This window comes from Acanthisitta chloris, unplaced genomic scaffold (assembly GCF_000695815.1).
Source record: "Acanthisitta chloris isolate BGI_N310 unplaced genomic scaffold, ASM69581v1 scaffold45321, whole genome shotgun sequence".
Taxonomy (NCBI): domain Eukaryota; kingdom Metazoa; phylum Chordata; class Aves; order Passeriformes; family Acanthisittidae; genus Acanthisitta; species Acanthisitta chloris.
In genome coordinates this window covers 2,144-19,454 of record NW_008655194.1, presented here as the reverse complement: position 1 = coordinate 19,454, position 17,311 = coordinate 2,144, and the positions used below count along the sequence as shown (strand labels likewise).

Below are 17,311 nucleotides of genomic sequence, written 5' to 3'. Positions count from 1 at the left end.
CTGCTGCAATAAGTTTTTATTCAGACACAGAATATATCAGTTTTATTACTAACTAGCACATGGACAGATTCTAATCTAATCACACATCATATTGAAAAGTTCATTCTGGACCTTTGAAATTGAAATATAGCTCAGCATGCTTGTATTCATATTATGAAATGAGTCTGGCAGATTTGAGAGCAGCAGAGGTCCTACGTATTTTTATACCATCTCCTATTTGTATTTCATTAAAACACATTAAGTAATGACATTGGGATGTAGTTAACCTCAGACAGCTGGCAAGCTGCGTCATGTGAAAGAGTTGCAGAAAAACTCTGAAAATAATCAAGTCACCCTGTCTGGATGCTGCAATATGCTATGACACTGCATCCTTTCCACTGAGCATCATTCATAGCATATTGATTCATCATCACAACAAGACATTATAACATCTTTTACTTTCCCACCTACCCTTTCCCAACTGCAGAAAAGAGCAGAAGAGGATATTCTCCACCTTGCTGTCTTTAAATACCTGCAGTTTTCACATTCTAGCTGGCATAATTATAAGTAAATATGAGTCACAGAGGCTTACATGTTAATGAATGAGTTTGTTCTTCTACTTTTTGCTTGTATCAGGCAGCAGTGGGAAGTAAGTATATTTCCTACATTATTAATGCTGTACACTCCAAAACAGAAAGAATAAATTCATGAATTCATGTGAAGAACACCATGGGGCCCATGAGCTACATGACCAGATTTGTTGTGTGAAAATAGATAAGCAGCTCTAGAGAAGCAGCTTTTCTGTCCTTCCATATCTGTAACTACAGGCGCTTTCAAATCAAGATACTGTTAGTGAATCTTAAAAAATGTATCCAGTGATTAAAGGCAACAGCTCAGGGGACCAAACTCTTAGTACTTGAAATATTTGGATCAGAGGCTCCAGCTGTTTATAAGGCAGAATTTGATTGATTCAGTGAGAGCTCTGTAAGCCATGATCTATCTTGTACAACAACAGGAGAAAGAGGGGATCACTGCTGGGGAATCACAGGATGTGAATCTAGATTTCTGCCAAACATCCCTCAAGGAAAGTATCCTTCATATTTTGAGCCTGAATTTTATTATACCCATGTTTATCGCAAGTCTAAGAAGCTGCACCATGTAGAATATCTTAACTTTCTGCTCAGTGTAGTATTAAGGAAATTTATTCTGAGCTTTTAGATGCTGAAGCCAGTATACACGAGTTACTGAAGAATACAAAATACTTAGCAGTCTTGTTGGTGAGATGGTACGTAGGGTGACAGCTAAAACCAAAATGGTGTTGGGTTTTTTTTTTCATTTATGTGAATTTCAGAGTAGCAGTGATGAAGCCAAGTTCTAATGCCCCCATTTTCTTTTTCTTTTTTCCAAGGAATCACTACAGTTCTAACAATGACCACTTTGAGCATCAGCGCACGCCATTCCTTGCCCAAGGTGTCCTATGCTACCGCCATGGATTGGTTCATAGCTGTGTGCTTTGCCTTTGTCTTCTCTGCACTTATTGAGTTTGCAGCTGTCAACTACTTTACCAATCTTCAGACTCAGAGAGCGATGAGGAAGGCAGCCAGGGCAGCAGCACTGGCAGCAGCACTATCAGCAGCAACTGTACCGGCAGAGGACGAAATTGTCTCGGTAATTGCTTGCTTTTCTGATAATAAGCATCATATAGGAAGAAGCAGCTCAAGAAGTGAATGCAAAACAATATTAAAGTGATCTTAACCTGAAACAGATTATGCAACCAAATCATGCCTATTTATCAAAGGCATTGTTCTTATAGCAGAAAATGAAAAGACTTCATTTATTCGTACTGTTTATTTGAATTTGAGATATGATTTACTAGAGAGATGTTTATTTGGTGAGATATTTACAGAAAGCCATAATACTTCTCTTGAGCAATGCTGTAGGCACTGTGGTCAGGCAACTGTGGTCCTCAGTAGGTCTGCAGAATTTGTAGGACAGTGTACAATGGAATGAACATGTGCATTGGCCAGATGATTAGGGGATCACTGTAGTACATGGGTACATACCATAAGTGGGTCATCTGGAAGATGGGTAATTAGCCTTTACATAAACTTGGCATCTGTTACTTTTATAAAAATCTGTGTTGGTGGAAGCTTGGGGGAAAAAACATAAATTAAAGATAGATTTTAGTAGATGGGAAAGACAGGAAGTCTTTCTAGTATCAAACCCAGCATGTCAGAATTGCTTGTAAATATTATTCCTTACATCTCAGGCTAAGTAATGAATGCTGTCTCAGAACATATGTTTATGTACTTATTGCTATAGCCCTCCTGTTTCAAAACCAGTTTTACTACCACCACAATTTCCATTTTTAGAGGAATAACAGTTTTTGAATGACCTTTTGCAAAACCTCTGAGTCTGTAATTAAATAGAGAAGTCAATTGAAGTGTTGCCCATATCAGGGCAACACCTTACCCACCATATAGTAATTTTACCACATTTTCTTATAACAGCAGTTAAAGTTAAAACATTTAGGTATATTCAAGCCCTTAAATTCATAATTGGTAAGTTCCATATAATAGTGAAATCAAAGCTCCACAGTATCTTGCTGCTGGTCCTTCACTGGAGCTGAGCAACAAATGCTCTTCACTTCAGCTGGGAAGGATTATGCTTGTAAACCATATTGTATTTTCTTACAATGTTAATAATATTGGAAAAAATGAAGACACTGTAAGCCATAGGAAAGAAATGCATTTATTTTCATGTGTTGCTGCTGGTGAATCCACAGCAGATGCTACAAAGGCACCTACACCACCTCCCCAGTCTCAATAAAGCAACAGTTCCAAAAAATAACCCTTTGCTTATGCCTAGATACACTGGAACATACTCCTAGTGATCAGGGCTTCTCCAGTACTTGTGGGTGAGATTTACATGGTCTCTGTATCACTGCAGACTAAGATAAGCACAAAATGCAAAATTTCATACAAATGAATAAAAGAAAAAGTTTCTGATGAAGGTCTTGAGCCATAAACAAGCACAGAGCCAAGCTGAAGACACACCTTCCTTGTTTTGTAAATATTACCTTGTTAAATATTCCAAGTAAAAACAAAAAATAAGCACCTAGGAAGCACAGTGCAACCATTTACTCAAGAAAGTTATTTACAGCTAGCCAACAATATACAGATTTAGAAAAGTAGTAAACCCCATAGCATCTAGGTCGCAAAGTGGACTTGGTCCCTAAAACAACCCACAGTGTCCACAAATTTCTGTAGCCCTGAACTTTCTCAAAGCTCATATAGTCCAAGACGCTAATTTTCAAGCCCTGTAAGTCCACTACTGATTTTCTCACGGGACCAATTCTATATGAGAACACACCTCTGCAGTAATAGAAAAAGCAAAACCAATGAGATCACAGAAATAAGGGATACTTACAATTGAAGGCAAGATGATGTAGTCAAAATGGCTTCTAGAAAGAAGAATTAGCTATTGGATTTAAAAGGTTCCATTCCAGAAAGGCATGTTGGGAAAAAGGAGTGATTACAGGATAACAGATTTTAAGAAGCTTTTCTTTTTTCATTTCTTTCTTTCTTTTTTTTTTGGTTTGTTTGTTTGCTTTTTGGTGTGGCAAAGATAAGAGGGAAAGAACTTGTATGTTGTCATGTAGTTGGATGTATTGCAGTCAGTGATATAATTTCAGCTGAAACAGACCTGAACTAGCTAATTTGAATGTTAAATACAGTGTATTTAGCAGAGGCTGATTGCATGGGTGTATGAGAATTTCCTCAGGACTATCATTCTCTACTGAGCCTTGTACTTGTATAGCTACATTATTGGTCTTAAGGCAGTTATTTTTAAATAAGGCACACAGGATAATCCTCAGTTTCTATCTTAATGTAGATTTAGGAGCTCCTTTCTGATGTTCCAATTTCCCCTTGGTTGCCCCATATGTCCCAACTTGTGTTCTTTGTTTGCCTCCCAATTCTTTCAAAACTTCTCCTTCCAGATTTTTCTTTTTTTGGCTGCTAAAATGGCCAATTCTTATTATTTACCCCTTTCACAATTTATCTTATCTCTCTTGCTTTTCTTTTTGCCTTTTCTTCCCATTTACTCTGTTCCTCTTCCTAAAATGCTCTTTTCTAAATCACTGGGAAAAAAAATCTATTAGAATCCATATTTTCTACATTAAAATATTTTTAACCATCCACTTTATTTGATATTAAAAAATCTTTTCCTTCTCTCATACCTGGAGACTTTGGTACCTTGTCTTCTCTAATCTGTGGGGGTTTTTTTTTTCATTTCTTTTTGCTCTTTTAGATAGCACAGTAAATTTTTTTCATTTATTTTGTGATGCTAGTATTTTTATTTGTGATTTCTCAAGTGCATGAAATTTGTTAGAATTTTAGCTATATGAAGGGACAGGTATAGGAGGAAGTGTCAAAGCCACTGTGTTTTGCATTTGTAGGTGTTCAGATGGTATTTTTACATGAAGACTTTAAAGGTTTACTTAATTTTGGGGAGTCCATTTGTAAAGCTAAAAGTGAAAAAATGAGATGTACTTGAGAATTTTCATGGCTATACAACTGCCAATGAAACTCTGCTACCAGTAGCAGCATTAAGAATATCACATAGACTGTATGTTTTTAATAATCTATTATTTTAACTTGCCTGAAGAGTGGCTGAAGAACACTGTTGTCAGAATAACCTTAGGATGTCTGAACTAGTACTTTCTGTATGACACAGTCCCTGTGCTTTGTGTAAGAGAAGGCCAGGGAGACAGTTCAGGTATAAAGGAAAATACAAAGGAGTTATAAATCAGCCAGTTAGAAGCTTCTGCTGCTTAAGTAAGGGCCTAAAATCAAGATAAACATATTTACAGAATATATTATTCTTTTTTTTGAATCGCAGATTAAATGTTTCCCGAGTAAACAAGAAAAAATCAAAAATATTTAGAAATACCATCAAGCAGTCTCCTTCCCCCTTCAGTCTAGTTAATTTTATTTAAAATGTTGCTTTATTCAGATAAAACCCCACCTTTTTCACACAGGTCTTCATATTGTAGCCAAAACACTTGTACACTCAGAAAAGAAAGATGTCAGAAGACCAAATTCTGCTTTGCTGTACAGTGAAAGTAAGAGAAACTCTGCTGCAGTCACTGAACTATGGTGGTTTCAGTGAGAGAGACAGTGGTGCCTGTGTGCTCAGTTGAGTGATGAGAGCTCAGCATGCCTGTTCTGGTTCCAGGAAAGCCTCTCTATTTACCTCAGTTAACTGAGAGCAGAATTTGGCTTGCTCTCTTCGTCAGCTGCAGGCAATCCCTGTGTGAAATACAAAACTATGGGTGTTCCACTGCAAAATATGATGGCAACAAGCTGAGTAGTCATCTGGACCCTGACAGAAACCTGGTTTTAGTCATACGGTGGCCAAGCTGGTTTTAGCATGTCAAAACCAAACGTGTTGTATATACGTTATATGTATATAAAACCCATGATGGCATATAGCTTTTTAATCCCTTTCAAATGAATCTTTTCTATATCAGTCATATTGTTTCATCACTCTGGCTTCCTTTATCCAGGAATATCCCAATACTGGAGGTTGCAGGGCAGGGGAATTGGTGATACTGTCTGGAGTGCAGCATTTGCTTTGTGAGATGGTCAGGGAGTACACCCCATGGATCAAAAGACATCCTTTCCCTGTGAGAGACTACATGTAAAAGACAAAGATTCCTACCCTGTAACAGCTTGATTACAGTTATGTTCTAAAAGACCTCTTGTTTTAACAGAAAACAACTCAGAGCAGTGAAATACTTCTGGGAGATCTTCCTTCTCCCTACAGCCTTGTCCCCGTGTTTCAGAATAACATGGCTTGGGCAGAAAAGGATTCTCATTTTCTTTACCAGCACTGGCCAACTGCAGAGCAGCCGTATGGCACTGGGAGAGAGGATTTAGTTCTCTATAATTGTGTCAGAATATATTGAGTATGTTTAATGAGTATCCTAGTGTAACTGAAAGGAGAGAAGTTCTGTTTGGATTATCAACAACCCTTTATGAGATCATCCTAGAAACAGCTACATGCACTAAAGTCCTGACTTTACATGGCACTTCCAATCAAATTAGGGAGACCTTCCTGCTCCTCTGCAATTGAAGATCACCAGGTAGACTATTAAAAATGAACATTAACTTTCAATTATATTGAATTTTTGTCATCCCAACAAGAAAAGTAGATGCCGAATATTTGGTTCTGCTCAAGTAAAATATATGTCTGATCAGCAAAGCCAGTGCAGGGCAGTAAGGAATGTTTAGAAGTAGCTGGTATCATACACCAAAATAGGAAAATAAAAGATTCATTTGATTTGGACTTTTTTTTTTTTGGTCAACATTGAAGTCTGATGCCGCTACTCTTCTTTTTTTTTTTTTTTTGCAGAGGGGCAGTGAGAATAAAGAAAGTTAAAGTATAGAGCAAACCTCAAATCTCTCTAGTGCTGTTTGTGTAGTCTCATTTAGACACTTTGACACTTATGCTGCAGAATTGTAGCAAAGGTAGCGACAGGGATTGTTCTGGACAGACACTGATAGATTTAAAAGCTGAATGTAACTTTGAACATTTAAATCTGTTTAACAGAAAAACTTATTTTGACAGCGGAAAGGCTCTGTGCCAGTTCTGTAATTTTTTTTCTGCCATGCTACAAATAAATGTTAGGAAGAGAGAATGTACCACAGTACATTCACATTGCAAAGGGAATGGCCAGGGTTCCAGTCTCTGCCCTCCTTAGTGCATACCTGTTTTATAAGGCTGCAATTTTAATACAATGGGCATGAGATATTTTTAAAAGTTAAGCTTTCTGCCTTTAGATTTATGCTTTCAGCTCTTTAGATTTTCCATGCAAAGCACAATAGTTTCGAAGTAATAAGGTAACAGACTCTCCCCTAAGTACCTTCACCTGATGGTTAGACTATATTTTGAGAAGTGAATTTCAGTCCCTGAAGGTTAAGAAAGAATTTGAACATGGCTTTCCCATGTTCCAAGTAAGTAATTTAACCTAAATGATTTAATCCTTTTACTAGAGTAACACATGACAAAACAAATCTGCATGTTATTCCTCATATTTCTAGCAAAGAAAACTTAAAAGTCCTAAAGAGAAGCCTAGAGCTAGGACTCTTAATGCCTTCTAAACTATATTCACCTTTTAATTATGCAGGACACTGTTTATAGACATTTGCAATAAATTTTTTTAATCAGGTCCCACAGATCACGTATGCAAAGAAATGTCAAAATTATGGGTTATAATGAATCTCTGGCGTGAGGTAGATGCTGAAAGTGCACAGGACTGTAAAGAATGAGGTACCTTAGTGCATGCCCAAAAGAAGATGTTACATAAAGTGATGAACTTTACTGCTGCAAGATGCTGCATATGGATTGTTCAATAGATTAGCAGAGTTTTTACAGATCACACTGTTGGGTGTAGGGGCTAAACCATGTTTAACTCCCTGTCTGGGAGCTAAGTCATTATCATGTGCTGTTATGTGTGGTTAAAATTACTCAAACTGTATTTACTAATAAGATGAGCAGGGGCAAAGAATGTTATATATTTAATTTAGCATTCTGCCTTTTATGGACACTGAGGTTTGCTTCTGGGTTGGCTTTGTGTGTGTGTGTGTTTTGTGATATCAGCAAGGTTCAATGTCTTTAATCCAATAAATTGTAAAGAAAAAGTGAAACAACCCATTGTTTTTATCTAAACTTTTAGGGTTTACTCTCATGAACCTCTTTTTACTGCATTGCCGGCAGGAAAGAGAGGCATAAGTGGGTAAAGAGAGATAAGTAAGGACATAGAGGTATTCATTTGTTTGAAGTTAGCCAATATCTGAGCTGCATATATAAGATACTCATGCCACTGTTAGATCATAAACTAAACTGATAGTGAGAATATGTATTTTCAGTACAAAGCAACAGAGAAGAGAATTCTACAAGTAAGAATTATAGAAATCTCTAGAGGAAAAGAAACATAAGAACAAAGTGTATTCATAAATCACAGTTAGCATCCACATAAAAATCAGAAAAAGCAGACAAAATTCTGTTCACTCCAAGGTTATAGATGCTGATTTTTTTTAAAATCTGGAAGCCAAGAAATTTGCTGGAAGCCTCCTGAGATATTCTGAGCATAAGCATATTCTAGTGATATTGAGGCGAGTTGTGAGAGAGCAGCAGCTTTGTAGACAAGATGAAACTGCTTTGTGAGCTTTCCAGGGGATGAGATAGCTTGGCTGCAAAAGCTTAATAGGAGCCAGACTATACCTTACGGGCCATATACATACCAGCCCTTGTCTAGTCCAGTGTTATGGTATCTCACATTAAACAATGAACTTGCAATCTGTTCTGTGTCACTGGGTAGTCATACATAGTGGCAAGTTTAATTGCCTGATGGAAGTAACATTCCACATGAGTGCAAGAGTGCTCCTCTGAATCAGGGTTCAGTAACTTAATAAAATCCATTATTTCATTATGACACAGTGTGCCATGCCTCAGGCTTCTTGTTCTTGCTACTTGTAAAACAGTCCTTACTATCTGAGTGACTGGCTCTGTGAACGATGCAAAATAGGCTCTTCATTTCCCTTTTCTCTCTGTGTTTTTTTAGTGTTTCATGAGGTTATTGTAGGTAATCTTTGTCAAAAGAAGTTAAATCTAAATATAGTAGATAAATTGCTGCAGCTGCTGTTGAGAACTGAAATAAGAAATTATATGGTCTCCTCACTGCCTCCTCTTCTTGGTTTAGCAGTGAATTCCAATGAAAAATATGAGTTGTGGTTCTGGGGTAGCAAGTCTGGTTTACAGTCAGCTATCATACTGAGAAACATCTTCATTACACATCTGAGATAAATTTGGACTTAGAATTCCATATGCTGAGTAGTGGTATACAAGAAAATAGACTTGACCCTGGGTTACCATATGGGGACATGAGAGTGTTAAAGACAGTGTAAAGAACAACTCAGGGTTTTTCTTGAGATGAAATCACATCGAGAGAATCCTCCTTTTACAAAATCCTCCTTCTATAGGAGTGAGATTTAATAAATACAAACAAAGTAATGACTAGGATTACACTATTCCAAGTGCCTATTCAGGCGAAGATTTTACTACCTTCACATTCTAAATATGTTCAGTACTGAACATCATCCACAGACCATATGCTACATCTGTTCTACTTACTATTAACTCCATCACCTCAGCACAATCATTCATGTCTGAGCAAAATTTGACCCACCTTATACCAGACTATTGTAAATACAAAGGGCTAAGATTAACCTTAGCACTTATATTTTTGGGAATCACTTATACTCTAGAAAAGGTCAAGTTATCCTACAGTAAAGTGAAAAACAAGCTACCTTACGACTTGTTCAATTCAGTCCAAAGCACAGCAGACAGGCAAAACAGAACAGCAGCTCAAATGAAAGCAGGAGCCCAAGCTCAGTCAGTCTGTTTATAGAGTAGGATTATTATTATGATTAGCGCAAGTGGACATGGATAACCCTCTTTCTGTTTCTGTGACACATCTGTAGATCATCCTCCATTTAAATCTGTCTGTTGCTTGCTGTGTTACTGGAAAATACAAAAACAAACATCTGTGTTCCAGATAGGCACAGCCCCAGAACACGAATGCTGTTTAATGCCCAGTCAAATATAACACCAATCATGTAATGTAGAGAGGGCAAGTTGGAAGTGGTCATGGCTTGTAGGGAAGGAAAAAGGGCAGTAGGTAAGAGAGAGATACCGAAAAAGTACCTTTTATTTTTTTCTAAGTAAGATAATATTCTCCTCACCTTTTATTTAGACTAAAATCAGCTCTGAGGAATCCATCTGTCCCTAATGTTAGTCGGGTACCATTCATCTGTGAGCACAACTTGGCACCATGTTGTAGTAATGTCACTTGTTCTGATTCTCTGACAGTAACACTGACCACTGAAAGGATAATTCCTGTTGTAACTCTTTTTAAGTCATCCAGGAGACACCAGGTGCATTAGGCTAGTCTGATATCTGGAAATGGTGGCCCAAGCACAAGCATAGGCAACGTGTTTCAGAAAATGCTTCTTTTCCTTTTAGTGACCCAGTCATTTATCTGATTGACTAAAATCGGTTCCCATGCTTAGAAATCCGGCAAGATAAATCCCAAAAATGCTGACAGTGAGCTACATTTAAGTGAATGATTGTCACTAAATCACTCCCAAAAAATGACTTTGAAAACTGCTTATCTAACAGCATTTTTCTACCTTAAAACCATTCAAATGTTACTCTTCCATTTTACTATAGGTATATATGCTGCTATGTTGCAAGTTATTCACATTGTCTACTTCCCTCATCCACTTCAGTCATTCAGTTAACTAGTTCTGCTAACCAAAACAACTGTTTATTCAAGCCCAAGAATACCTGCATATGTTGTGTGATTTTGTGCACAAGATTTTTCATCAATAATCTAAGAAATGAGTTGTGCAATTTTTTATTGATAAAGTTTTAGGCTCAAGCTCAAATACATGCTGTATGTTAGGATTGCTTTGTAGAGTCTAAGGTATTTCTGTTGCTTCATATTAACAGAACACTACAGTATTTGTGTCGAAACAATAAACCCCAACTCAACACTGTAGGCATTTTTCTGTATTTTCTCAGCCATCAGAAAAATCTTTTGGCGCTGCCATACATCCATGTTACTAATGGCAGTCCTGGGATAATGGCAGTAGCAGCAAGGTTTTTGAAAATTTTCTCCCATTTGACACTACTGTGAAAGTGGGTAATTGATATCCATTAGAACAGGCTTCGACCCTGTGGTAGATCCTACTCCTAAGCCATTTCTGCAAAGCAGAAATGTGTTACTTCTGCTCTTGTGAAAGTAAAATAATAGCAACTTGGCCACAAATAAAGCAGGTGTACATGATGAATATACATGTCAGCCTAGTAACTAAGAGGTAAGTTCTAAGTGTTCCTGAGTTCTGGCTGAATTTTCCTAAGAGTTTTCATACAGCCTTCTGAAGAGTAATTGGACCTGGATACAAATATTGCACAAAATATGGAAGTAAGTTTGTCTCATTTTACCATAAATGAAAATAAAAATACTCACATTACAGTTAAGTATATTTGTCTTCAGTTGTATGCATGGAAGTGCTGTGGGAATCATGAGACATATTTGAAAATGAAATTTCATCCTAGAAAAAAATACAGGACAATTTAGCATTTGTGCCTTCAGCACCTGTAAAGTTAGTCCATTGCCTTTTGTGCAGCAGTTTTCTAGCTCTTCAGCAGCTAGTTTGGGGACTAATAACAGCGTGACAGCTTCACTCCATTCAGTGAGTGTGTACCAAAACTCATCAGTGGACTGCACTTGAGCCAGCCCATATGTGCTCTTTTGATTAAGCTTGATCCATATCTACATGAACTCCAGTCATACCAATATATTGCAATTTAGATACCGTTACTTTCTTTTCCTTTTAGCTCCATCTTTTCTTTATCTCTCTTGCAGCTTCCATTTGCTACCATGTTAAAAATATGAAAAGAACATAGTCTTTCGTGGTTTTACAGCAAGGCTTTTAGGGCACAAACAAACTTCTGTATATTTGCATTATTTTTGTGATTTCCTTAGGTTGCATTGTAGCAGGCAAACAACAGTAAAATCAGGAAGTTGAGTAAAAGGGCAGAAAGAAACCTAATAATCACAAAACCTAAGACTCTGTATCCAAAAATCAACCTTTTTTTTTTTAACCCCTCTTTCTTTTTTCTTCCACAGCATTCTGACTCCAACTGTAACTTGAAGAAGCGAGTAAACTCCATAGCATCTCAGGCAGACCAGTCTCCTGAAGCCAGCATAATATCAAACAGTGGATCCCAGTGTCAAACAGTGTCTGTTCCTCCACCAGCCCCACCACCACAACCACCGCCTATTGGAGGAGCAAGTAAAATAGACCAGTATTCTAGGATCCTCTTCCCAGTGGCATTTGCAGGATTCAACCTGGTATACTGGGTGGTTTATCTTTCCAAAGACACTATGGAAGTGAGTAGTAGATTTTCTGAATATTTGTTTATAATATGTAATATGTTTACTTGGCAAATATTATTTCAGTTGTTCATTTACTCTTGCAACTCCAATTAATCAATCCTTTCTGAGGAATCCTAGGATACTTTCTCTAAAAAATCAGCTGTGGCACTCAGTACAATGCAGAAAGGCTATTTGAGGAGGGGAAAACTAAACACTTATCTCTAAGCCATGTTGCACTGAGCAGAACACACAGTGTAAGACAATATATGATGTCATTCTCAGCAAACAACTAATCTTAAATCTCCTATTTCTAATCTACCTACCTGAAGTAAGGAAAGGTAGAATTATCTGTTGAATCAATGCAGGGAAGGAGATAAGAACTTTAATATCTCCTAAGGTTTGTTCAATGAGGTACTAAGATAAGTCTCCCCAACAAAGTTTGTTATTCATAGTATGAAGGATTAATAACTGCAGTATAAAGTTTGGGAATCAAGAGTCCCTGGTTTTATACATTTTAATACTGATTTTTCCCATTGGTTTTGTGGTTTTTTTTCATATAAGTGAACAGTTTTATGCTGATAAAGCTGCTAAATTCTTTGCTTAAGTTTGTTTGAATCAGGCAGAACGTGAGCACGTCTTTAGATATCCATGAAGTCCAGAAGAGACATGTGCCCTGCAAATTGGACATGTCTAGAATAATCAGTCAGTGATTAGTCACTAAACTTTAATGCTTTAAATCTCGATTTTTTCCCTTTTTGCCTAAATGCAGTTAATGGTGTGCCATTTCCTTGGTAAAAAATATATTCATTTGCCTCATTGCCATAGTTTTTGGATCTCACTGTACATTGCAGTCAATATGATTGGTATATTTAGCTTTATTTAGGACAGCTAGAGACATAACGATGGTATTTAGATAGCACTGAATGCACAAGTCCCTACATCAATAAAAACAGAGGCTGGCAATCTGGTATGAGTGGTGATCAGGATGTACCTTGATTTCCCAGATGAGAGGTAAAGCAGGCTGAGGGAAATCTCATGGGCAGCCAAGAAATGTTGCAGTGCAAAGGAAACAAGACAGTGCCGATCAGCTCAACGGTGGCACATTGCCTCTGTTTCAAGCACACGTTACCAGCCTCCAATTTTGCTGACTTGTGCTACTAGTATAATCTGGAAAATGCTGTCTCTCAAAGTTGGAGTGTGCTGCCAAGCAGCTTCTATGGAATCAGGAGGGCAGGAAGGTAGGAGGCACTGTCTCTTACAAACATTCCTGCAGATGTCTCTCTCAAGAGGTCACAGCTGCCAACTCCTGGCTGCTCCAAATCTGCCCAGTGCTAAATTCAGCATTTGTGCCAGCGTTACTGATCCTGCTGTTAAAATATTGACTATGTGTGCGAATTACTTATCTCAATCAGTGAAGGGAAGTGTCAAAAAAGCTCCTGTATAATCACTACAGCTTCTGTTCACAGGCCAGTTCCTCAGCTTGCGTAGCTTGCCATGACTCCAGTGATTCCATTCAACCATTCATATTTTGGATCTAGAAATACTTGGAACATAGTTCCCATTTCCCTTGGTAGTGATGAAATATTTACACTAAACCTCATATATTAATAGTTGCATTAGAACCAGGCTTTTAAAATACTTCCAAAGTCTAGGACAAAGTGCTGACTACAAATATTTTTAAACGCCCCTTTGCAAGCTCAGAGACATGCTCAGAAGCTCAGAAGTTATGTTCTGTAGTAGCATTATAGAATGACAGAAATTCAGCACAAGATTTAGAAGACAGAACAGCATTGGCAGCTGGGGGTGTTGAGTTATGAAGAATGTAAACAATTATGTAAAATGTCAATCAAGCTTTTCTTCATAAATTACATTTTCCTCGTTTGTGTACCCAGTTGTAACTAATAATGATTGTGATATACACTGCTAGGTATCTAATTCAATATGTTATATCACTTTACCAGTTGCTACTTTCAAGGAAAATCAGGATTGGTTTTGCTTAAAAAAAATATTAGAGATATGTAAGCCTTTCCATTCAAGCAGAGGAGATACAGAAGTTAGGTGAGCAAAACATGGCATGCTTCAAGGGCAGTTCAGCTTAATCTCTGCCTCCCTCAACTCCATAGATTAAATATTGTTACAGTATTATTCAGCTAATTCAATTTAAAAAGTGTGTTTTGTGCAGTATTTCATTTATATTAGCTTTTCTTTTTTCAGTTTTTTTTTTTTTGAGTTCATTTGGCTTTTGTTTAAAAAAAACCAACATGGGGAAAAAATCTAATCAATTAAGTCAAATAACCAAATTCACTAGTTCTTGTAGTGCAGCTCTCTAGGATTTTGATCAGTGTAGTTTGCAATGCAGAATGTCATTCACCAAAGTCTGTCGCTGTGGAGAGTCCTAAACTGAACAGCTACCTACTGTCTGTGGGGGGACATACAGAATAAATCATGTCATGGATCTGTTTGTAAAAGCAAGCTATGAGCACTGGAATCAAAGGTAATTTGCAACTCTATCTTCTGGCCACACTCTTCCTTTGACTTGAAGGAACTGAAGAACAGTTTTTTACTTCATGTTGTGGATTCAGAACATCAGCTGGAATGAGCAGCCTTGATGATGTAATGACACAGAGGTCATTAAATGAGGAGCTCTTTCCTAAGCTGTTTGGTACTAGTTCTGTGCACTACTGAACTGTTTTCTTATGGCTTAAGTAATGGGCCATATGTACAGACATGAAGAAGCCATTTCTGTGTTTTTTATCTGGTAAGATGTATGAGAACCTTGGGGATTGAGTACTTTTCAAAGTGCTCCTTCGAGTACCTTTTTCATCCCCTTCCTTTTAATAATTTTCTCTTCTGGTTTATCACCCTTTCTCTTACTATACATGTAAACTAAAAGTATGTTAATTACCCAGAAATTTTAGGATTTGAAAGTTTGTATAATGGAGAAGGTGTTTCTTATAAAATGTATGCCTTTAAACATTTGAATGTTATCATTGTAGACTGGTTTGGATTGAAAGGCAGCTTGAAGATCATATAGTTCCACACGGGCAGGGACAGCTTCCACTAGATCAGGTCACTCTAAGCCCATCCAACCTTGTCTTGAACACTTTCAGGGATCTAGGCAACCTATGCCAGTGCCTAACCACCCTCACAGTTATGAGCAGCCAGGGCTGGACAGATAGTGAGATAGTGAGAGTATCTTAGGCTGAGCTCCTTATTTGTACCTCCATACATACTGAACCGGTCAAGCTTAGCCAACCAGGAAGCTTAGTAGCAAACTATCATTACAAAATTACTATTTTGCTAAATTTTAAAGCAAAATAGCAGCATTCTCTGAAGGAAAGAAATTTTTTAAAATTTTTTTAATTCCAGTTGAAATTAAGTGATTTAACTGAATGTTTTTTCTACATGAATGGGGATAAAGTTATATTCTGATCTTAATATTTAAATAAAGTGTTATATTCTCCATTGGAACAAGTGAAAAGACATTCAGTAGCGGTGATCCACCATGCAACGTGATACCTGAGGTATTTAAATGCAAACTGATTTTCATTGTGGAGTAGCAATAGCATTGCAGGACAACTGTTACATTGGTAAAAGTAGAGAAATTAAGTTAATACAGTTCTCTGCTTGTATTTTGCTAGACAGCATCTGGTTAGAACCTAATATGACATATGCCAGTTTTTAGACCACAGAAAATGCTGAGACTTGTATGATCAGCCCCCCTTGCTCTCAAAAGGTTTTATCACTTAATGCTGGCAGATGCTTAACTATAGCAATATCACTGTGCCATTTATAATATTAAAGAAATAAAGCATCAGAGTTACTCTAAGAGGTAAGGTCAATTTTTAATTAATTTAGGTGGTAGGTTCGAAGATGTGACATCCCCATGATTTCTACATGGCAAACAGAACAGGGATGTTTCCATAGACTGTGTTCTTTTGTAGAGTACAGGAATATCTGCCATCCACAAGAAGCTCTATATAGTGGCAAACAAGACACATTTGTCTAGATTAGCCAAATAGAGAAGTTCTTGAAAGGAGAACAAACCTTTCTGACAAATGAGAAAAAGTTGTTCCAGCTTTTTATTTTGTCATACAGCATATTTTGGCTTTGATTTTTGTCTTAAATCTTGCCAAGTCCTTGAGCTGAATACTAATTTATGACAGTGGCCTTGGTAGGTGAATTGCACACTTAGTTTATTTTAAAATTTGCTTGATTTAGAATGCAAGAGTCCCCTTTCAAAGACTGCAAGTACTTCTCTACCTTTGCCATATCATTCACGATGCATATGCTGTTCTCACATCATCTTGCACATCTTCTTTCTAAATTTATCTGTCTTAATTTTTAGATGTAACACTATACTACAGTTTTTCATGTAATAAAAGATGGAATGATGGAGTGAATTAAACTAAAGAAGGAGATGATCTTAAAGCTGTGGTGATAAACTGCTGAAAAATAAGCAGAGGCCAGTTTTTATGTTTGGGAGCAGAGGAAGATACAAAGTCACTGAGTGGACTGAATTTGCTGACTCTGGGATATTATTTGTATGCAGAGAACATAGTACAATGGCAGGAAAAAGAGTTACATAATAAGTTGAAGATGAGATGCTAATAATGTCAAGCAGGAAGAAATAAGAACAGAGAAAGAAATAAGAATTGGGAAAGTATTTAGCTTCAGTCTGTTGATATTCATAGAGCTTGCAGTGTGTATTGCTACATCGTGTTTCAGTTTAAACACTGGAAAAATAAAGTTCAGGAGACAGTCATTGACACATACTTAACAACTGAGCTTTGATGATCCAAGTAATGAGCATCAAGTTCTAAGAGGATTCTCCCTAGTAATGCAGTTCTATTTTAAGTCTGCTGAGAGAGTTAGGAATCACATGGTTTTGTTGGTTAACTCAGTTGTCATTGACAGTTGTTAACCCATAGCTGAAACTTCTCTCTGAATTCTTCTTCCAGTTTTTTGAACCTTCTGCAATGCATTTTCGAAATGACCCTCAGCCCAACTGAAGAACAGCTCAAGATTTCAAGGAAATCATTCAAGGTCACATAGGGTTGAAGAGATTTCAAAGAAATTGTCTGTCCACAGGTGCTCTCAGTTTTCACACAGGGAATATTTATATTGGACATCACCTGGATGCAAATCTGGACAAATGAAGAGCTACCAAACTTCTTAGGGTTCTAACAATACTTTCTTAAGATTTCTTACAGTGATTTTACTCTAGAAGTTCTTGTTAAATTATTTCGTTCAATTGTTAAAAGAAAGAATGGGCATTTGTCCTAAATCTGTTATAAACAACTGAATGTTTATATTGATATA

At 37.1% G+C, this 17,311-nt stretch overlaps 1 protein-coding gene across 1 annotated transcript in view; it reads left to right on the top strand.

Moving 5' to 3' along the window:
- The window catches only part of GABRA6 (gamma-aminobutyric acid (GABA) A receptor, alpha 6), a 22,640-nt gene extending 5,575 nt beyond the window's left edge, over positions 1-17,065 (top strand). Inside the window, exons 6-8 of the mRNA XM_009083793.1 lie at positions 1,388-1,647; positions 11,741-12,004; positions 16,951-17,065. Of these exons, the coding sequence (XP_009082041.1) occupies positions 1,388-1,647; positions 11,741-12,004; positions 16,951-17,001 (575 nt within the window). The 3' untranslated portion in view covers positions 17,002-17,065. The remainder of the gene's footprint in view (positions 1-1,387; positions 1,648-11,740; positions 12,005-16,950) is intronic.
- The last annotated feature ends 246 nt before the right edge of the window (positions 17,066-17,311 follow it).